General features: G+C 54.7%; 1 protein-coding gene across 3 annotated transcripts in view; it reads right to left on the reverse strand.

Annotated features, from left to right (window-relative positions):
* The window catches only part of LOC101585520 (neutrophil gelatinase-associated lipocalin-like), a 20,284-nt gene extending 3,165 nt beyond the window's left edge, over window positions 1-17,119 (reverse strand). Inside the window, exons 1-7 of one of the 3 annotated variants that reach the window (XM_023701663.1) lie at window positions 16,914-17,119; window positions 16,347-16,480; window positions 15,406-15,485; window positions 15,095-15,214; window positions 14,633-14,734; window positions 14,199-14,229; window positions 14,019-14,041 (exon numbers count right to left, since the gene is read on the reverse strand). In XM_023701663.1, the coding sequence (XP_023557431.1) occupies window positions 14,210-14,229; window positions 14,633-14,734; window positions 15,095-15,214; window positions 15,406-15,485; window positions 16,347-16,480; window positions 16,914-17,051 (594 nt within the window). In that variant the 5' untranslated portion in view covers window positions 17,052-17,119 and the 3' untranslated portion in view covers window positions 14,019-14,041; window positions 14,199-14,209. Of the gene's footprint in view, window positions 1-14,018; window positions 14,042-14,198; window positions 14,230-14,632; window positions 14,735-15,094; window positions 15,215-15,405; window positions 15,486-16,346; window positions 16,481-16,913 lie in introns of those variants that run through there. The other 2 variants (XM_023701662.1, XM_004641612.3) reach the window with 2 other exon arrangements.
* Between the last annotated feature and the right edge of the window lie 5,137 nt (window positions 17,120-22,256).

Raw genomic sequence — 22,256 nt, forward strand, 5'->3', positions numbered from 1 at the left:
TTGGATATTTTGCTAGGACAACAAACCACAAAGAGCCTGGAAGAGGAGTGGGGCAGCTTGGGAGGCAGACTATATCCCATCCTGCCATTTTCCTGGCTTCTATTGAGGAAAATCTAACACGGGGTTTCCAAGCCTTCCTGTGGCCCCAGGAGAGATGACCACGTACACACACACACACACACACACACACACACACACACACACACATTTCAGTCCTGAGTCTCTCTTCCTGGTCTCTAGCACCTCTCTTAGGGCTCTCAGAGGCAACAGCGGTCCAGATTGCAACTGCAGACAATAGAAGCAGAAACAGTTCCTGTTAGGCAGAACCCTCTCACTGGGCACACACAGGAGAGGAATGAGAGGCTCCCCCAAGCTGGTGTGTCATTGTGTCCACAAGGAAAGGGCTTGCTGCACCTCCTCCTGAGGGTACTGCAGTGGACATCGGAGGTCTCCAGGCCAGCAGCATGCTTGTGTGGCTGGCAACCAGGGACATTTTTATGCAAGGTCACACAGCTACTATCATTCCCTTAGTTACCTTCCCCGTTGTTGGAACAAAACACCACATGCAAGTTAGGGGAAAGTTTTACTCGAGCTCTGTTGTAGAGGTTTGAATCCACGTTCATCTGCCTCCAAGGCAGGGTGTTGTGGCAGAGGGGCACTGCAGCAGAGAAACAGTGTGTGGAGGGCAGGTGGAGGACAGCAAGTGCTGAGCTTTCCTTTCCCTTTTATGTCATCCAGGCTTCAAGCCTATGAGGTGGTACCCCCCACACCTGGGATGTGGCTTCCCCTTAGCCACACTACCCATCGTGTTAACCCTGTCAGGGAACTCATCCAGTTACCACACTCTTAGTCCCTGCATCACATAGCCACGATCCAGCCACTTCCCAAAGCCCCACCATGAGTACATGAGGCTTGAGGGAGACATCTTGGTGTGAGCCATAGCCTTCCCATCCTACGTACTGACCATGAGAGGGGGGAAAGCACCACATCTCCTCAGCAGCAAGCATCCTTCCTGGGTGACACCTACAGCCCTGATCCTGCCCAGGGGTTCAGATGACAATCAGGCCATGACTCAGGAGTAGAGTAGCTTTGTGGGAAATGGGTTGGCAGCACGGTGCCAAAAGAGGGATTTTCTTCTCTCATCCCTGCCATTGTGTGCATGGGGCAGCCAGACAGCACCTTGAGTAGGTGGAAAATGAAAAGCAGGCCTTGCAGATCCTTTGGACTCCTGATATGGGCATACACGGGACACCACAGCGATCCCCAGGCCTGAGGCTTTGGACTGGGTCCTTCAAGTCTGCAGTGTGCAGACGGCACCTCTCCATCCCTGAATGCCTAACTCTTTGGACAGCCACTCTAGGCCTACCTTGTAGGCCAGCATAAGATGACACATTCTTCATTAAATCTAGGAGAAATCCAAGACCAGCCCTTATGCCTGGGTTCTAGGCAGACTTCTCCTTTTATGCTTCCAAGATGACTATTGCCTTCAAGTCTGTTCTGCATTAAAATCATTGCTCTACTCAGAGACCTCTAGCTGTGGCCAGCATTGAGCACATCCCTGATTAATGACCAGAATATAGGTGGGGCATGACACAGTCAAGACACTTGCTGTGTCTGCAGTCCTAGGCCCAAGTCAGAGCAAATGTGAAGTCCTATATGGGAGAAGGATGCTCAGCCTGGCCTGGGAGACCCCTATTTCATTTGTCAGCCCCGATCTCTGATGATACCAACCCTGTCCTCTCCACAAGTCCAGCCCCAAATCCATCCTCTGTCTTTGCTGTTTCCCAGACTCCTCCCTGACCTGCCCTCAACCTAGTCCAGCTGTCAGTTAAGGGCTAAGCCAGTGGGCACAGCCTCCTTCCCCTGGGGACAGATTTGGCCCCTGCTGTGGTTTGCATGTGTATGTCCAACCAGTCCAGCAGATGGAGCATGAGACCTCAGGTTGTCATGCCAAGAGGTAGGACTTTCAGGAAGTAGTTCAATCAGCCCTTGTGAATGGGTGTGCAAGGCCTGAGTTTGGAGCTAAAAGTGTCCGGATGCTAGCTCTACTTGACACAATGGCAATGAGGGAGTGAAGAACCTCTGCATAGTGTCATGCTGCCACTAACTGATTGCCCCAAACTCACTCTGATGAGGGAGACCCCTTCTCTGCTGAAATCCAACCACATGTCCGTATCTGGTGGACATCCTGGTCCCCAAGGATATGACAAGAAAAAATGGGTGGGTGAACACGAGCATCTCCCCCAAGGCCTCCTGTCCTCAGAATGCGGCCTGATGGTAGGGTGTAGAGAGAAGGCACAAGGCCAAGCCATCCTCAGTCTCCCTCCCCCCTCACACCACACTGCTACTTTCACCCTGAGCAGAGGTAGGAAGATTCCAAAATGATGAGAGTCCCCACTAGGCACCCCACATGGCAACTCAGCCCAGAGACGCAGGCTCACAAGATGGTGTCAAGAATCTGAGTCCAAGCGAGTAAGAAGATCAGTGTGGTGTCAGTTGGGCTTCTACGGAGGGCTATGGGCTGTGGTTAGCCACAAAAGGTTCCAGGCTGAGATGGGCTCCCAGAGCCACTCAGTAGCTGGCCCGTGGACGGAGCTTCCCACTGCACATGGGCCACTAGGGTTGCACTCTGGGCAAGCAGTCCAGTTTCTTATCTAGATCCAAGCAAGACCTCACACACTTTTCCTGTGCCTGCCCCCTCATAGAATACACACCTGAGAGGGGACAGCAGAGTAAAGTGGCCTCGGATCAGCTGCCCACCCAGACATGCTAACTGCCTGTTCAGTCATTGATGCATTTCACTGCGGGAAAGAAAGAACATCAAAGCAAGTGTGTGTGTGTGTGTGTCTGCGCGCGCACGCGCGTGTATGCTATTCCTGGCTGCCAGGGCCCCTGTGCTACCCATGCATCCCTTACCCAGCTGGTCCAGCGGCACATCATCTGGGAGTTCCCTGAATTCAGGGCCTAGGGATCAGCTACCCTGAGTGTCTGGAGCTCAAAGTTGCTCAGGCACCAAGGCCTCCTTTGCGTCTTGAAGCCCCACACCCTGGGCCTCTAGAGGAGCCCCCTGCCTAGGCCAGGCCTGAGGACATGACCCACATCAGGAGTGAGAAAGAGCAGGCAGATGGGGAGATGGCCCAGGACGGCAAGGCCCACAGAATGGAGGGGAGGTGGCCCAGGGCAGTGAGACTGGAGAAACTTGGAATGAGGCTTGATATTGTCATTGGGGCTGCCCTCAGGAAGATGTATGGGAGAGCACAGGAGGACAGGATGCCATGGGAGGAGGCACCCCCACGCCAGGGATTGGAAGGGAAGACGGGGTCTCCTGTGTGGAATTCCTGGTGCGCAGCACCACCTCCTGCCACCTTCCTGTCTGCTCTAGCTCCCTCGGGTGGCCACCACGATGACTGGCTACAGTAAAATGTGTAAGCCTCAGCCAAGGCCTCCCAGAGTGCAGGGGTGACAGCACCTTGGCTAGCTGAGGGTAGCTTTCTAGTTCATAAGAGCAGTGGAGGTGGAGCCCTAGGGCTGGCAGAGGACGGGGTAGCTGGGAGGGTGGCAGGCTCTGGGGCCAGAGCTTTGCTCAGCTTGACTTCCTGACTCCTCAGCATCCAGCCCAAGTAGTGGGATGCAGGGAGGGCTGACTGGCGGGAGTCTGAGGCTACAACCTTGCCAACAGCCCACTTCACTGTCTGAAGTCCCTGCTTTCAGTGATTCCCCCCAGAGCCTAGCCTGAGCCCTCTCAGCAGGTGAATAGGACTGAAGATGGCCCCTGCAGTCCAGTTCAAAAGCAGAGGACCCCAGTCCAGCCTCAGCTCAAACGTCCAAGAGAGTCGCATTCTCATGCATGGGCCACTCAGGAAGACACTGCTTCAGGCCACAGGTTAACACTGCCTGCCCAGGATTCTGACCAGGACACCAATGAGTACACAACCTAGCTTCCCTCCATGACAAGTATGGCATCAGAGATCCAGGGACAGTCCTGAGGCCCCAGTCTTAAGCCTCCGGGATCCATGGCCCAAAGATGTGGTTAGAGACAGAAGGCTGACCTGAGCACCCTCTCAGGGACAAGATCAAGCCCTGGTACCAATGACCCAAAGCACCTGGTGTACACAGTGGAGCACAGCCCAACTTGCCCACCCCTGCCCTCCTTCCTGGGCTCTGCAGTGAGCTGGGGCCACAGCCTCAGCACTCAGCCCTGTCAGGCAGCCACACTGATGGCCCCTGGGCTGGGCTGCATGTCTCTGCCTGCTGGGCTCACAGAACAGAGCAACGTGACAGCCATCCATGTTCACCTGTCTGCTCCAGCAAATGCCTTAGAAATGAGGAAGAGGAGCGGGACTCAAGCACGGCATCCTGCTCAGCCCTTGGCCCGGGGCTCCCTGAGGACCAGGACCTGGGCTCAGCAGGCTCAAAGCAGTGCCCTATCTTTCCCTGTCCAGAATGTCCACATCAGCCACCCCCAACCTTCCCTCACCTTTACAAGGATAAGCGTGGTGCACAGGGAATGGGGGAGGGCAACACTTTCTGTGGCTTTTTTTCTCTTCTGAGTCAGGGTCTTCATACATACTCAGGCTGCCCTTGAGCTCTCTGCTGAGCCCCAGCTGGGCTTAAGCTTTGGTAACCCTCTTGCCCAACCTCCAAAGTGCTGGACTGCAGAGACGTGTCACCATATTCCACCATTGCCCAGCGCATTCTTTGCTGGCTGCAGGTATGGGAAGTGGCCTTGCCACTCAAATGTCAACACTGGGGACAGAGTCAGAGATGGCATGTTGTCAGGACCTGAGCTTCTGACTGACAGAGCTAAATGCATGCACAGCAGAGACACAGTGAGCACTCACACGGAGACCTTGTGCCTGCAGGACCCTGGTGCTCCGGGAATGTCCCTCATGTCCCCTGCCCTCTTCCCTTCTCTCCACCTTGCACAATTGTGACCGGAGGGTTAAGAGCATGATACTTTGTCATGAATTTCTGAAGGATGGCAACAGTCAGCCACGCTATAACTACCTCTTCTTCAGTTGGATCTCAGTCTTCGCTTCCCTCCTGCAGCCCCTGCCGGCTCAGCCCTGCTCTGAAGCCATGGGCCTGGGTCTCCTGTTTCTGATCCTCACCCTGCTAGGAACCGTGAAGACACAAGACCAGAATTATAATCGGACTGCTCAGCTAGCCGAAGCTCTAAGGAAAATCATCAAGCAGCTAGACTTTCAGCATGAGAAGGTAAAGATTCTGGAGGGCAGGGGCCATGAGGGTTTGGGGTCAGGGCCAGTGGTGGCAGAGGGGAGGAGAGGCAGGGGGACTCGGTTTCAAGGAAATATGAGAACAGACTCGGTTACCCAGGCCCTAGTTTATGTCAGGTGGAGACATCTCCAATCCCTTCCCACATTCGAGAAAGCTGAGCCTTTGCAACACACACCAGCCACTTGTCCAGGGCCACTTCATCCTTGACATCTCAGAGCTGAGTCCTCACCCAGGTTTCCCCTTGCCCTGGAGGAGCCTAGTGCCTAGTGGTGTCTTGGGAGAACCCAGTACTCAGTCTGCTGCAAAGAGGACTACCCTGAAGTCCTAGCGGGGACAGTATGTGTGAGTGGTGAGTGCGGGAACCATGCCTGGGCTTTCTCTGTCATCAGTCGCTTGTAGTTCCAGGGCAAGTGGTACGCTCTAGCCTTGGCAGACGAGAGAATTCATAATGGAACTCAAAAGAAGATAAACATGCACAGTGTCATCTACAATCTGACAGATGACCGTGGCTACCAAGTCACCACCATCATGTTCAGGTGAATTTGCCGCCTCCTTCAGGTCTGAGAAGCAGGACCGTGTCAGCCCAGGTTCAAGGCCAAGGACCTCTGTCCTTTATCTCCCTAATCTGCGTGGACTCCAACTCTCCTGTCTCTCCCTTTTTCCTCCCTTCCCTTTTTCCTTTCCTCCCTTCCTTCCTTGAGTATTCATGGGTGGCTTTAGCACAGCTGTAGTCAGAAGAAAGCAAGATACAGATAAGAGTTTCAGAAAGGGAAGGGGACACTGGATCCCGCCTGGCATGCCACCCACTCCACAAAGTAGGCCTGGCGGAGATGTGACCTTAACACTGTAGTCCTGACTGTCATCCCAGCCTTTCCAGAGCCTCAGGCTGCAGGACAGCAGAAGTGAAGCTAGCCGGGGCACCAAGCAGAGATTGTCTAAAACAAGAAATAAAAACAGGATGGGATGCAGGTCACTGCCGTGGCCAGGGCTCCATCACCACCAGCAGCACCAAGGAGATGACGTCACAGGGCTGTCAGGTGCCTACTAAGGCCACATCTGTGCCCAGCTGCTGCAGGGAACATGTGCACAATTGCAAAGGCAATGCCAGCTGGGAGATGGCAGAGAAGGCCCAGATGGGCACTCAGATGGGTGGAGCCCAGGCTCACCCACCTGCATAGATGTCTGGTTCTGGCCATTTGCTGTTTTGGAGTTGGATCATTAGAAGATCAAGGGGACAAGGAAGGCAGATCTGGTTGGCTTGTTACTGGGGTACAGGTGCTGTGTGGAGTCAGGAAAGGGATCAGATGTGGCGCCCATGCTAGGGTACAGATGGCATGGAGCTGACCTGAAGCTGACAGGAAACTGCAAGGAAGCTTGGGAAAGAGGAGCAGCAGGATAACAGCAGGGCCCAGAACCCGGGGCCTGTGTGTGGGACAGGCTGCATGGGGAGCAGCACAGGACACAGTGAGCGCTGGAAGGAGGGCTGAGTGCAGAGGAGCAGGCAGAGGCACAGGGTAGAAGGCCTAGGGCCATGGAGATGTCTGCTAGGGGCTTCTGCCCTAGAGAGGGACAAGCGGTCATGGGCTGGGCTAGACCGAAGCCTCAGGACCCTGCTGTGCTCTAGTCCTTTGCAGAGCTTCTTGGCAGGACCAAGTGTGTGCCACCTCCCTGCTCAGCCACCTCTGTCTCTTTTCTCACAGGCCACCTGTAAAAATTATATCTTCCCACCCACTCATAAATATGCATCCTGACCTGGAGTGTGATCACTGGACCAGAACCTTCTCTCCAACTCACGATCCCAGGCATTTTATGCTAGACATGCCGAGTGGTGAGTCCTGAGACAGGGGCCCTGGGGTGAGGATTTCCGGGCAGAGTCCTCCCCAAGGCACCAACTCCCTGCCCACTTCCCAGAGGCTGTCCTGTGGGCAGAAGCCACTGCTGAATGGCCAGGGGGAAGAGATCAGTGCCTTGCTCCCGGGCAGGAGAGGCATGACCTCTGGCTGTCCACCCTGCAGGTCATGATGGAGTACAGAGATACATCTTGAATGTGATAACTAGCAACTACAATAATTATGCGGTTGTGGCCTTCAGGCATGAGTTCCAAGACAAGGTGGACGTCTTCTTCGAGCTGTATGGTGGGTCCTGACTCCATTCCTCAGGGAGCTTGTTCCTGATTACACTGGGGGACCATGCCCCTAGACCTAAGACCCAAAGGCTTCTCCAGTCCAAGGCCAATTTGGGGAGGAAGCCATTTCTCATTCCACTTCCCATGGGAGAGGTCTCTGAGACCCTCAGTCATTCAAAACCACTTTTGGTGCAAGCCAGGATTTTTAGTCTACGTCATTCCAGTACTGGGAGGCTGATGCAACAGGATTGTAATTCTGACCATGTGTATAAAAAAATTTGAAAACATGGAGGGACTTTCTCTTCACCACCCACTGTCCATCTCGGCTACAGGGAGACACAAGAAGCTGAGTCTCCTGTTGAAAGAGCGCTTTGCCTACTTTCTCAAGTACCGTGGCCTCACTAAGGACAACATCATCTTCTTCGTCCCTATTGGTAATGGACACTAGGGAGAGGTGACTGGGAGGTGGGGTCTGTGCAGGTCTGACCCTGCTCAACAACAGAACCAGAAAAGAGACTCTTTGTCTTCTGCTTCCATCACTGGGGGAATTGTGGCTGCCTCAGTGGAGTCTGTCAATCCCTAGGGACCCTGTCACCATGTGTGCTCCCCCTGCCTGTTAGCTGCAGCTGGCACGGGTGACAGTCACAGCCCCGGGGCCAAGTTTCAACAGTCTCCCTGCCCTCAATGGGCCGCCTCAACTCCATGCTTTGCTTGTGGCTGACTGGGCCTCTCTCCTGTCCCCTGGGGCTTGCCCATTTCTGGTGTGAGAGAAGTGCTCACATTCACGTGGCCTGGCCTAGGGAGCGTCTTGTGTACTGACTTTCTTCTTCCCCCACAGAGAGATGCATCGATAACTACTGAACAGACAGTGAGTATGGCTGGGCAGGGCTGGTGGGAGGCTGGGAATGAAGGCCTAGTGGTCTCAGGCCTCACTTTCTTCTACTTCTCCCATCCTGAAACTCAGACATCTTTCTGCTGTACCCTTTCAGGTGGCCCCCGTCTTCAGTTCCTGTCCTTCCTGCCTCTGCTGTCCAAGATGCCCTCTGGCTGATGCATGAGCAGAAATGACAACGAGCTGGCCCACGATTCTTACCCTGCAGTGCTGCCTACCTAACAGAGGCTGATCATGCCTACCTAAGTGCCCCCTCGGACGCTAAATAAACTCATGCTACAGGCCTCATCTCTGCCTTCCTTTTCTCAAGGCAGGGTGCTCCTGTCCTTTACTCCACAGCCTGGATACCCAGGCAAATGAGAGGAACCAGGGTGACCTCAGGGCCAGGGACCTGTAGGCCACACCACAGCACACAGTCTGCAGAGGGCACCTGCTTTTCAGTGAGCCAAGGTGGCCCTGGATCCCACGGCACTCAGCGGGGAGCCTCTGCCTTCATGGCCCTGTCACATGAGAAAACCAGCTCTGACAGCTTCCAGTTTGTGACTGCTGGCACCCAATTAGTCCAAGATTAGGACTTGCTACTTCCTGCCACTCCAGGTACCCACAGCACCCTACACTCAGTGCTTCATGGGCCTCTGCTGGATGCCATCAAATGTGGCTCATGGGAAACAACAGGCTGGACTTTCTGAGAGAGGCCGCTTCTGCTTTGTTCTCGGGAGTCCAGGCCAGCGGAGGAATCAGCCCAGGCACTGGAAGAGAAGCTGTCTCTGGCCTAGAGTTGTGGGTCTCAGGCTCCTGCCTGGGGTCTCCTGTGTATTCCAAGGGCCCTGGGTCACTACTGCCCATCTGCGGCCTTCCCCATTCATCTAGCCGGGGGATGAGGTCAGGGTTTCCTCTGGTCCTTGTCCAAATCTGTCTTTTTCTGATAGAAACAGCAGATGGCTGAGCCTCCTCTCCAGGGAGGGGAAACAAGCAATACTTGGATGGCTGTGAGATCTGGAGGCTCTCACTGGGAGCTCCTTGGGCCAGCAGGGATCCAGTGAGGGGCAGGAAGATGGCCAAGGAACAGAAGCTGATCATGCTCAGAACAACTGCGAAAACCTTGGGCCTGGGTCACCATGCTTGGTGGCCAGATCAGCTGTGGAGAGGGAACTGTGCGCTTCTGGGGACAGGAAAGTGGCCCACACCTAGGTCTGCAGGTGCTCTCACCCTGAGATTCCCACCCATGACTCTAAGAATCGCCTCTCATGGGGGCATGCTTGGTAGTGACATAAGGAACAGGAATGACAAAAGTGACAAGACACAGGACTAGATGCTTCCCTCTGGGCCCAGGTCACTGCCCTGCCCTGAGTCACTGCAGCCCCAAGTGTCCTTTCACAGGAGTTCAGCTTGGCTGTGCAGTACTGAATGGGTCCTCCCTCCCCAGGCTCTGCCTGCATCCCTGACCCCCTTCCTGTTCTGGGCCACCACCTCCTGACAGCACTGGGTCAAACTGCTTTAAGCAACCTCCTGCCCTGTAATTGGGAGCCACTTATCCCCACTCACTGCAGCACCCTGTTTTAAGTCACATCCACCCCACATCCACTGGTGCCCTGCAGAAAAGCTGCAAAGAAATGGAAAGATTCCAGGAACAGTTCAAAAAAGGAGTTGGCCGCAAGTATAGCTCAGTGCAGAGCCCTTGCCTATCACATGCAAGGCCTTGGGTTTAACTCACTATGGAAAAAAAAAAACAGGAAAATAAAATCAAGAGAAGAAAGGAAGCTGTGTCTGGGTGCACACCTATAAATCACAGCATTCTGGGAGGCTAAAGCAAAAGGATTGGAAATTTATGTTCAAGTCCCCACTGGACAATTTAGCAAGGCCCTGCCTCAAAACAAAAAGTAAGTCGGAAGTGGCGGGACACATGCAGCACCCAGGTGGCCACCCTGCACCACACAGAACACTCAAGGCAAACCTAAAGCTCATAGCAAAGGTGGAAGCGGCAGATGCAACACCAGACCAAAACGATGGAACCCAAAGGCCAACTGGTGCCTGGTGGCCCATCCCTGCCGTGGGCCTGGAGCACAGAGGCTGGAGCTCCACCTCTACCCTGCCATCCACAAGGACACTGCCACCACCTAGCCATCAAATTCCGCCTTTAAGGATGGGCTCCTCCTGTACCAGTCGAACTCCACCATTCTCCTGCCCTCCCAAGATCTGCCCCTCTCTCGGTCAGTGGGTGAGGGAATCTCTAACCTGCCCCTCTAACAGTACAGGCAGTGGAAGATGGGACCCTTGGCCAGGACAAGCAAACTCCAAAGAGCCTGGGAGAGTGGTGGGGCTAACTTGGAACCCTACTATCTCCCATCCCCCCATTTTCCTGGCTTCTACTGAGGAAAATCTTGCATGGGCTTTTGGAACCCTTCCTGTGGCTTCAGGGAATAGCTGTCCAAAGCATTGCCTGAGCTCCATTTCCTACCTCATGCATATCTCCCCAGCCCCAGGAGATACACACACACACACACACACACACACACACACACACACACACACTCACGCGCGCGCATGTATGCGCACGCGCACAAACTCAATCCTGTCCTTCCCTTCCTGGTCTCTAGTGCTTCTCTTTGGGTTCTCAGAGGCAACAGCTGTCCACACATAGAAATCATCTCAGATTGCAACCCCAGACAACAGAGGTACAAACAGTTCCTGTTAGGCAGAACCCCATAACCGGGCACAGATAGGAGAGGAATGTGAGGTTGCCCCAGAGCTGGTGTGTCATTCTGTCCACAAGGAAAGGACTTGCTGCACCTCCACTTGTTGGAACTGCAGTGGACAGTGGAGGTCTTGAGGCAGGCAGCATTTTCCTGTGGCTGGCAACCAGGGACACGTTCAGGCAAGGTCACGCAGCTACTATCATTCGCTTAGTTACCTTCCCCATTGTTGCAACAAAACACCAGGCATCCAAATTTAGGGAATGGTTTTACCTGAGCTCAGTTTGTAGAGGTTTCAATCTGAGATCATCTGCCTCTAAGGCAGGGAGGTGTGACAAAGAGGCATTGCAGAAGAGTAACAGTCCATGGCAAGGCAGGTGGAGGACAGCAAGTGCTAAGCCTTCCTTTCTCTTTTATGTCATCCAGGCTCCAAGCCTATTGGGTGATGCCCCCACACCTAGGGTGGGGCTTCCCCTTAGCCACACTACCCATCATTAACCCTGTCAGTGAACTCATTCAGTCATCACACCATTAATCCCTGCATCACATACACATGATCCAGCCACTTCCCAAAGCCCCACCATGAGTACATGAGGCTTGAGGGAGACATCTAGGTGTGAGCCATAGCCTTCCCATCCTACGTACTGACCATGAGAGGGGAGAAAGCACCACAACACCTCAGCAGCAAGTGTCTCTCCTGGGTGACACCTAGAGCCCTGATCCTGCCCAGGGGTACAGATGACAATCAGGCCCATGACTCAGGAGAAGGGCTCACTTCCTGGGACTCCTGTAGCTGTGGCAGCCAGGAGGAACCATGGTTGCTGCCGTGAGCTGCTCTCCTACTTGATGTCAAGAGTGTCAGCCACTTCAATAAAAGATCAGGCCCCAGTGTAGGTCCCAGGTGGTGACAGAAAGTTTGAGGCAAGGAGAACTTGCAGGTTGCCTTAGGGGACGTAAGAGGCTTGCCCTTGAGCAGCCCCACCTGCTCTCTGACCCATGTAGAGTAGCAGTGGGGACCACTGAATGAGTGTCCACAGAAATTCAGAGAAAGTTCTCTCATGTAGGGCAGCTGACCATCACTGCCTAAGAATAAGGACCCAGAAGGCTCAGAGAAGTGTTGATGCTACACTGCATCAGGGAAGAAGAACAAAGGGGCTGTGAGCCAAGGAAGGCAGATGAGAATGCTCCAGAAACTGGAAGGAGAGGGAACGGGATTCCTATCTGGTGATCCACAGGCACCACAGCTCTGGGGACAGGGGTCTAAACCCAATAAATATGATTTAAACTTTGGTCCCCAGAACAACAAGGAAATACCTATATCCTAGTTTCAGTTGATGACTAGGAATAGGGTTAGGGTTATGGTGAAGCCCCCAGTTTTAATGAGACTGCTATCTGGGAATCCCTGTCCATTGCCAAGTACAGGCACGAGATGCAGCCTGGTAAACGCTTCTGCTCCTCTTAGGGAGCTCTGGGCCTGGCCCAGGATAGTGACTAGAAGTCCCCAGCCAAAGAGGAAGTGAATATAGCATCATTCTACCTGGTCTGGGCCCATGACAGCCATGACAATGACAATGCCAGGGGAACCTGGAGTCTTTTTTGACTTGTGCCTTCTCCTTGCACCCTAACATCAGAATGGCAGGATGGGTTCTAGGGACAGCAGAACCTGTGAATGACATTGGTGTCCACCTCAAGTTGTCCTTCCCACCTCCGGCACCTGGTTAACAAGCATCACAGACCCAGAGGCCCGGGCCCATGTGCTTAATTAGCAGGCAAGGGAGGAGTTCCGAAAGCAAGTAGACTTGGAGAGATGGGTGGGCAGCACTGTGCCGAAAGGCTTTTCTTATGCTGTCCCTCTCGTTGTGCTTATTGGGCGGCCACACAGCACCCTGCACAGTCATGAAGTGAAGAGCTGGGCTTCCAGATCCTTTGGCCTCCCGCCATGAACCCACATGGAACACCACAGTGAATCCAGGCTGGTGGCTTTGGACTGGATCCTTCGAGTCTACAGTGTGCAGACAGCACTTCTCCTTCTCCGCGTGCCTCACTCTATGGATGGCCACTGCAAGCTGACCTGGTAAGCCAGCAGAAGGTGACCCATTCTTCATGAAATCTAGGAGGAAATCCATGACCAGCCCATCTGCCCGGTTGGCAGCAGAGTTCTCCTTTCATCCTGGTCAAGATGATGTTGCCTTGAAGTCCATTCTGTACCACCACCCTTGGTCCCCACAGAGACCACCAAGCTGTGGCCAGCACTGAGCACAATCCTGATTAATGACCAAGGTATAGGTGAGACATGACCTATGACATGAGCTGTGTCTTGAGTCCTAGGCCCAAGTCAGAGCAAATGTGAAGTCCTGTATGAGAGAGGGACGCTCAGCCTGGCCTGGGAAACCCCTCTTCCATCTGTCAGCCCCAATCTCTGATGGTACCAACCCTGTCCTCTCCACAAGTCCAGCCCCGACCCCATCCTATGTCTTTGCTGTTCCCAGGCTCCTCCCTGACCCTGCCCTCAACCTAGTCTAGCTGTCAGTTAAGGGCTAAGCCAGTGGGCACAGCCTCCTTCCCCTGGGGACAGATTTGGCCCCTGCTTTGTTTTGCATGTGTATGTCCTGGGCATTCCCAGCAGTTGGAACCTGAGACTGCAGGTGGCAGTACCACAAGGTGGGGCTTTGAGGAAGTGGTAAAATCAGCCCTCGTGGAGGAATGGGTGTGTAAGGCCTGGGGTTGGAACTAGAAGTGTCCGGGCAATGTAAGAGTGAGTATGAAGAGGTTCGACCCAGCACCGACTCAGGACAGCCCATGGCAACAAGGGTGACAAGGAGCCTGGAGTCTGCTTTACCTTGTGTCTTCTCTCCACACCCCAGCATCAGGGTGGGGTCTGGGGACAGCAGCATCTGTGATGATGTTGGTCAGAGTGACCCTTTGCCCATCTCCCATCTCACCACCCAGGGGACAAGGAACACAAACTCAGGGATAAGGAATCTGTTTATTTAACAAACAGGTTTCCATCAGAGGAGTGGGTTGTGGGGTGGCTGGATGGGCTGCACAGTGCTGAAGGAAGCTGCCAGAGGTGGCTGATGGAGCTGCCAGAGGAACAGGAAGAACAGGGTGTAGAGACAAGAATCATGTGAGGGGACCACAGTAGTAAAAGTGGCTGGGGTCTGCATACAGGGAAGGGGAGGAACAAAGGCAGTCTTGAGCCCCCCAGTTGCCTGCCCTGGCCTCCCATCAGACCCTTGCCCGGCCATACTCACTGCCCATTCAGCCATCAATGCACTTCGCTGTGGGGAGAAAAAACATCAGAGTAGGCAAGACTGGGGGTGAGAGCAGGATACCCAGCTGCAGAGGATCTGGGGGTAACCTTAAATCAGGTCAGGCTACCTGATAGTAAGGCCATCTCCAAGGCCTAGAATCAGGTGGCCTCAGGAGAAGGGTAGATGGCCCAGGGCACTGAGGCTGGAGCAACTTGGGCCTGAAACTGCTATCTGGGAAGACCTTGGCTAAACAATCAGGAATCATTTGGGGCCAGAGTCCCTGGGGACCCACAGCTTCCAACGTGGGAGCCACTCCCTCCCCAGTGACTAGAGAAGGGACTGGGTCTCTCCCATCTCCTTTCTCCAGTGGGGCAGCATCAGGCCTGGGCAGACCCCACATCCCCTCCCCTTCTTTCCCACTGGTCATTACCGATGGGTTCAAGGAAGTTGATGTTGTCATCACTGAGGCCCAGAGACTTGGCAAAGTTGACAAAGCGCTGCTTCAGTTCAGGGCTCAGCTCCTTGGTTCGCCCTGTGACCAACACAACAGTGAGGGGCCAACAGAAAGACACTCCATGGTTTTATTTTTTTAAGATTTTTGAGACAAGGTCTAGCTATGTAGTTCAGTATGACCTTATAGTCCCAATCCTCCTACCTCAACCTCCACAGTATGGGAGGACAGTTATACCCCCCCATGCCCAGTTCACTCCATAAATACTGTCAAATGAGTGAAGGGGGGCCTCAGGCCTCTTATCTATGGAGGGTCTATGGAAAGACCTCCTCCCTGTGGGGAGTTCAAACTGGAAAATCATTCATGGTCTTCGAGGATATGGGTCCCCTCCCCAGCGTGTGACCAGAGTCAGGTCCCTGACAGGATGGAGTGAGGACTCACCGTAGAGGTTGGTCTTGAAGTACACTCTGTTTCTGGTTGTCTTCTTGAAAAATACTATGGCGAACTGGTCATAGTTGGTGGCTGTCACTCTCACGACATAGCTCTGTATTAAACGGTAGCCTGTAGAGTAAGACAAGTATCATCTTTGCCCTGGCCAAGAGGAAAGGACTGTCCCTGTCCTCCATGGCTGGTCCGCAGAGTCTTCTCCCCATAGGACAGCATCTATGTGGAGGACAGAGAGGTCCGTGCTCTTCCAGGAGGACTCAGCACCCCTAATTCCAACCCCAAGGTTGCCTTCACTCAGGACTCACTTGATCTATTGCCCAGGGTGAACTCGCCGGGCTGGTCACCTGGGACAAACGTTCTGATCCAGTGGTCGCAGACCTGGCCCCTGTGGGAGGAACAGATGTAGGGAGGTGAGCACAGAGATCATACAATCTCGGCCCCCTGGGCTGGACGAAGTGGGGTCAGGGTTATGAGGCCCCAGTCCAGCCCAGCCCATGACAGCCTGTCCCCCATGCACCCCTCTCTATGGCCCTCGGCCTTCCCTTCTGAGCCTCTGCCTGCTACGAGGCCACTCAGTCTTCCCTCCCTGTCTCCTCCACTGCCTTCCCTGGGGCAGCCTGTCCCCTGCACAAACCCAGACCCTGAGCCTGCTCTTATTTTGCTTCTCCTCCTTCCCAGCTCTCCTGGCCATTTTCTCTGAGCTTCCAGTCCGCTCCATACCAAGTTTTGCCCCAGCACTTGGGTCACACCTGACGTCTCCCATGAATGCACCCCACCCCTACACCCACAGCAAAGCCCCAAACTTGCCTTCTTATACCACTCACTCCACCACCAATCCACGCAGTGGTCAGAGCAAGAACTCGCTGCAGGAGGAAGAACCCAGCTCTCGCCCTGAGGCCTCGTGGCCCACTGTGCCTGCCTGGGGTGGCACTGCTCAGCCTCACCTTTGCAGTTCTCCCCACCTCTCCCACTGCGGGAGCTCCCTAAGTTGCCCAGGCTGGCTTCCACTTTGCCACCTCCTGCCTCAGCTCCCTGAGCTGAGCCTGCTAAGATCATATTCAGGCACCAGCATACTTGAGAGGCTGGTTCCTTTAAGGTCCCTTCCCGGCAAGCCCTAGACGAGGGCTCGGTGGGATCCCAGTCTGGGCCCAGCGTCCCTCTTTGTCCTCTTGATTTCTACTGCTTGTGTGTGTTTGGTCACCCTCGGCTATGGCATTGCTCTGCCTCCAGGAAGTGGTGGCTTCACCTGAGCAGTGTGGCAGTAACGTTGAAGCTCTGGTCATCTTTCAGCTCATAGGTGTCCGTGTACATGGTATCTCTTCCTCTTCCTTTCTGAAAGGCATTCCCTGCCACGCCTATGACGTACCACTTTCCCTGGAACTGTAGGAGGCCGTGACATGCTCAGTGACAGACAGCCCCAGAGCCACCCCTCCCTCACTGTCCCTTCTGGGACCTCTGGGGAGCAGGGACCAGAGAGGGGCCTGTCCTGAGGAGCCAGCAGGAGATGAGTCCTCTAGGGCCAGGAGGGACTCTGGGAAGGGGTCAGCCCTGAGATGTCAGGGGTGGGTGGTCCTGGCAACTGGCTCTGGAGCCTTCCTGAACCTCAGTTTTCTCATCTGCGCAGAAGGACTGAGGATGTCCCCACCTGGCATGCACTGGGCCTGAACTGAGTCCTGCTCCCACCAACCAACACCACTGTGAATTCCTTTCCCTTTCCTCCCCTCTCCTCCCCTCTTCTCACCTCTGCTCCCATCTGTCCCCATTGTCCCTGTCCACGAGGCCCTCCCTAAAGCTGCCCTTCTAAAACCCTTACCTGGTCATGCTGGAAGTCTGGCTGCAGGGGGACCTTGCTCAGAGGTGGGCTTGGGATCAGCGTCCGAGAGGAGTCTTGGGCTTGGGTCGGCAGGGTCCCCAACAGGGTGAGGCCCAGGCACAGGAGCGCCACTGCCATGGCTCAGGACAGCTGCTAGGCCAGCAGGTGTTGGGGGAGGAAGAAGAGGGCTGAGGAGCCCAACCCTGGGGACTATTTATGTCCGCCTGGCTGCCGCCTCCCCCTAAGGGGAGGCTGGTCCATCCTTTGCTAAATCCAGGAAGAGTGAGGCAATTGCCAGCAACTCTGTCGGAAACAGTTGGCAATAGTTCAGGGCACTTTCCCTCCAGGTCAGGATTGTGCAAGGTGGAGGGAGGTGAAGGTGCTGGGGGACAGAAGGGGCATTCCCAGAACCCCACAGTTGGCAGGGACCAGGCTCCCTCTGAGTGCTCGCTGTGCCTCTTCCCTTTGTCTGACTGGCCCTGTCAGCAGTCAGCAGCTCAGGTCTGGGACAGCTCTGCGTTCAGTGGGTGTAGGGGGTTAGTACAGTGAGGTGGCTTCCCGGTACTTGCAGAAAGCAAAAACATTCCACACCGGCAGGTTGCGCGCTGCTTCCTGGTTCTGGTAAAGGTCAGGAAAGGACAGAGTGGCTGACAGTGATAACAAGGCCCAAGGTGCCTGCTGTGAGCCTGCTGATCCTGGCCCCTGGCCCCACAGGAGGCCAGGCCAGGTCCTGGGGCAGGGTGGGATGCCTTGAGCCCTTCTCATCCTGCACAGTTGACCCCATCTGTAGAAGCAGACAGCTGCCAGGGGGCTCTCAGGAACGTGGCCTCTCCCGTGAGCCCACCAGACTCCACGGGCCATAGATATCACCCTGTGATAGAAGCCAGCGCTCAGGCTGCAGACCCAGCTCCCTGCAGAGCCCTGGCAAGGGGGCTGGTGGGGAGCAGGCAGCTACCTTGGATGGGGGGCAGTACTCTGCTGTGCCCACCCGTTGCCTTGGTCTCGGGATGCCAGGATTCACCCTCATCCTTCAGAAATCACTCAGATCAACCTTTTATCTCTGGCTACATCCTTGGGCCCTGAAGCCCAGGGATTCAAGCCTGGGGTCTCAGGACTGTCCCTGAGATTACTAACTTGAGACTTGTCCCTGAAGGAGTCCAAGGGCCTCACTGAGGACCTGGTCAGCTTCCTGGGGAAGGAGCAATGGACCCAAGGCCCTGTGCAGTGTCCCCCGAGAAGGCTCACCTAGGAGGGTGGCAACTATGCCAAACGCCTGACTAAGGTCGGACTGAGGATTTGGTGGCTTTTATATGGGACTAAAATGACCCCCATTGGCTCTGCCTACCAGCTCCTCAGGCCCCAGGCTGGGCTCTGGAGTGGCTGACCCCAAGGGAAGAGGCGTTAGAAGCAGTCTCAGCACCCCACCACCACCAGTCAGCCCTCCACTGCACACCTACTACCTGGGTTGGATGATGAAAAGGCAGGACGTGAAACTGAACAAGGCTGGGTCCACCAGAGCCTGCCACCCTCACACCACCCGTTACCTGGTTCTCCCAGCTGGGGGCGGGGGGGTTCTGTTGTAACTCAAAAATGAGGCAGGCTCAAAAGTTTAAAAAGCGCTTTATTTTAGCTGGTACCCAGCGGCAACAACCGGCACAAAGTGCCTAAGTGCACACTGAAGGGGGTGGGGGGAGCGTGGGGTTTATAAAGCTTAAAACTACAAAGCAGGCGGTGTAACAACTCGGGAAGTTCAAAAAGTCATGGCATCTGTTGAGACTAAATATGGTTATAGGTCTGGGGTGGGCTTGGGAAACAGAAGTCACATTGGAACTCAAGGGTGGGATGGGGGCTTCAGGAAACAGGTGTTCTGTGAGACAAAGCACATACCGGAACTCAAGGATGGGATGAGGGGCTTGGGAAGCAGGAAGTCACATTTTACAGCAGCTGACATGGTTCACTAAGACGGCGCATACAGAACAGGATGGCGGCGCTTTGGTCAGGTTATAACAGTTTCCACCTCCATTATTCATTATGACCTTAAAAGGCAGCCTTGTTCCGGTCAGGTATGACAAATCTGTCACCCCAGAACTCTGGGAGCCTTGGGCAGAGGGACTGCAAGTTTGAGCTTAATTTGGACAACTTACTGAGACCCTGTCTCAAAGTCAAAAATTAGACAAGGGCTGAGAATGTTGCTCAGTGCAAAAGGCTTAGATTCAGCCTTGAACACAGGGTGGAAGGAGGGAAGAGGAGGGGAGAAAAGAGGAGAGGGAGGAGAAAGGAAAGGAAAAGAATCTCATACCCCATCTGTGTGGGGCCTCCCAGCCCAGCTGGAGCCTCTCTCCTCACAGAAGAGGGACCTGACAGATTGGGGGTGGTGGCCAGAGATCTGCGCAAGGTCCATTCTGTCTGCACTGGCCCAGGCTTGTCTTAGACTTACTGGCCTTGAGAAAGACAAGAAGCGCCTGAACCCCACCACCCCCACCAACCCAAGCCCAGCAGGCTGGAGGCTGGGAAAGTCTTGACTGGGTGCTGGCACTCTCCTCTCCCTGGCATCCCTTTACTCGCCCTGCCCGCTGCTGCACAGTGGACTGGGACTGCTCCCTTCCGTGTCCTCCTGGCTGTCTAGCGGTCACTCTCCTCCACTCCACGTGGGCGCAGCTGGAGCATCAGCATGGAGCCCCTTCCCCAGCCCCCACCACTTCACAAGCTACTGTTGCCTTCTTGAAAGGGAAGAAATACCCTGGTCCCTGGAAGGCAGGCTCTCCAATTCCCGCAGCTAGCTTTCCAAAAGATTCCCTGATTTCAGCAGGGCCCCTTCATTGGATCATCCCCAGATTAGCTGAGGCGCTCCTGGTGCTCTGCACCAATCATAGGCTTCTATTTGAACCAATCACAGCCCTGCAACCGCCCCATAGGCAGCACTCCGGGGCCAATTCTCCACTTACTCTGGGAAGGCTCCCAGCAGTGTTGTGTGTCCTCCCCACCCCCCTACCCCACCCGCCCACCCACCCCACCCTACCTCACCCCACCCCCCCACCGCAGCCCCCGGGGATTGAACTCAGATCCTTGCGCTTGCCAGGGAAGTGCTTATTCTACTGAGCCACCTCCCCAATCCCTCCCTGCAGTGTTCTGAGTTCCCGTGCGCTGCTGCACAGGCCTTGTTATAATAAAGACTGGCTCCAGCGGTCCCGACTAGCAGTCACTCTGTTTATCGTTTGTTTCTTGGGTTGCTTGAGCCCCAAATGTTTTTTGTAAATCTGTTCGGGATCCGTACCCTCAGTAGTGTGCAGTGTTTGGTTCAAAGGAGACCTAATACCGAAGACCTTAAGAGGCCAACAGCGAAAGATCAGCAGCATTCGCCGCTCACCTACAAATTCAGCAAAATAACCCTGGGCTGACCGGGTGCGACCCACAGCATAGTCATCCTGGAGGGATGTGGGCCAAGCCACAGGTTCCAGGGTAGACAGGATGCCGAAGACCCCAGTCCCTGCCCACTCCCTTTGCAATGGGCCCCTGCCCAAGGAGGGAACTCACTGTCTATCGTGCCAGAACCTGGCGCTTAGAACACCTGCACTGCAGATGTGGCACCGCACAGTGCTGTGCCAGCCACTTGACTTCCCCTCCCCCATTCCACGGTGACCCTGAGCTGGTCCTACAAGGCCACTCCCACCTCTAGGTGTCACTCTAGAAACTGCGGACCAGTGAGCCCTGAGCAAGTCGCCTCTCCTGGGAGAAGTCAGCCTGGGTGTGCTCCCCGCCGTCCTGCGCTGGGTTGGCGTGACAGCAGCCACAGCTGGGTCCATTCCACACCTGGGATCTCCGTGGCCAGAGGCAGGAGGTCCAGCTGCTGTAAAGCCAGCCCGTGGGAGGAATTATCAGGGACAGGCCTGGCCCCACCCACCTGGGATCTCCCTGGCCAGAGGCCAGAGCTCCAGCTGCTCTAAAGCCACCCCACTGGAAGAATTAGAGACAGGCCTGGCCCCAGCCCACCTAATTCGCCCCTGAGGGCAGGGAGAGGCTCCCTGGCATTCATTTCCTGTATCTCAGGAATTTAGTATGGTTTCCAGAAGCCCAGCACAGGAGCAGTGTCCAACCCCACAAGAGGAAACGGCCCTTCTCTCCTGTTTAGTGGGAGGGACAGCACTGAGCAGGCGTCCCAGAGCCAGCACCCTCCCACCTACGGGTCTCCATCCTGCATCCCTGGGTGCCCCTCCTGTCCTGGGCCACCTCCTCCTGACAGTGCTATGTCTCCCTGCTCCACGCTGCCTCCGCCCATCCTGCTGGGTCCCCTTGATTGAGGCCACTTCCTTCCCACACCCTGGAGTGCCATCTTGGACCACTTCCTCCCGAGCCCACAGAGCCCTTCAGCCATGCCTTTGGTCTCTCAAGGGCAGCTTTCCTCAGAGTGCTTCTCCCCCTGTCAACATCCCCTGCAATCTGGGTTGCCTGAGAATGTCCCCAAACCATCACATCATTACTGCAACCAACTGCCACACACTGATTGCTCACCTTCCTCTAGTTAGAAGCCCAAAAGCTGAAATTCACTGTGTACTGGAATCAAGTTGTGGGCCAGGGCCTTGGGGTTGTGGTCCCACCACTACTGCCCCTGCCTGTGCGTTAATTCACACTGTTTACTCTTCTGGGTTTAATCTCCCTCCCCCTGCCTCACTAAAGGACATGTGAGATGATATTTAGGTCCCAGATGGGTAATCCAGGATAATCTCATCTCAAATTCTTTATTTAGAAAGTAGAATAAGAGGGAAAGAAGTAAGGAAAGATTCAGAGGAGATAGAAAAAAAAAAATGGAAAGGCCAATATCTGTCTTCTAAACCCATATGGGCGATGTGTGCTAGTCCAGCACTGGGGAAACTGAGGCAGGAAGACTGCGAATCTGAGCCTATTCTGGGATTTACAGTGAGATCCTGTCTCAAGGAAAACAAAATAAAACAAAACAACATCTTTTCCTTTTTAAAAAATTTTTATTTTAATTAGTGTATTTGCAGATCTTGGTACACGATTACATTCATCAGAGGAAATTGGTACACTCACATAACGATCTCTTTTATAATGCTGTAGGCAGCTGAATTAGATAGAAATATTATAGGCAGGCAGGCAGGGCCGGGCCCTCATGGAGACAGTATGGAAGACAAGGTGACTCTGCAACTTGAACAGACAGACACTCCCCTATGGGCCACACCTCAAGACAAAAGAGGAGGGGCTGGTGAGATGGCTCAGTGGTCTAAAGCACCTACTTAAAACAAGCTTAGCAAAGCACAGGGACCGCGGTTTAATCCCCCAGCACCACAAGCCAGCCAGCCCCGCCCCCTGGTAGGCTGAGCTGGC

The sequence above is a fragment of the Octodon degus genome, unplaced genomic scaffold (assembly GCF_000260255.1).
Source record: "Octodon degus isolate 3935 unplaced genomic scaffold, OctDeg1.0 scaffold00138, whole genome shotgun sequence".
Lineage (NCBI taxonomy): Eukaryota > Metazoa > Chordata > Mammalia > Rodentia > Octodontidae > Octodon > Octodon degus.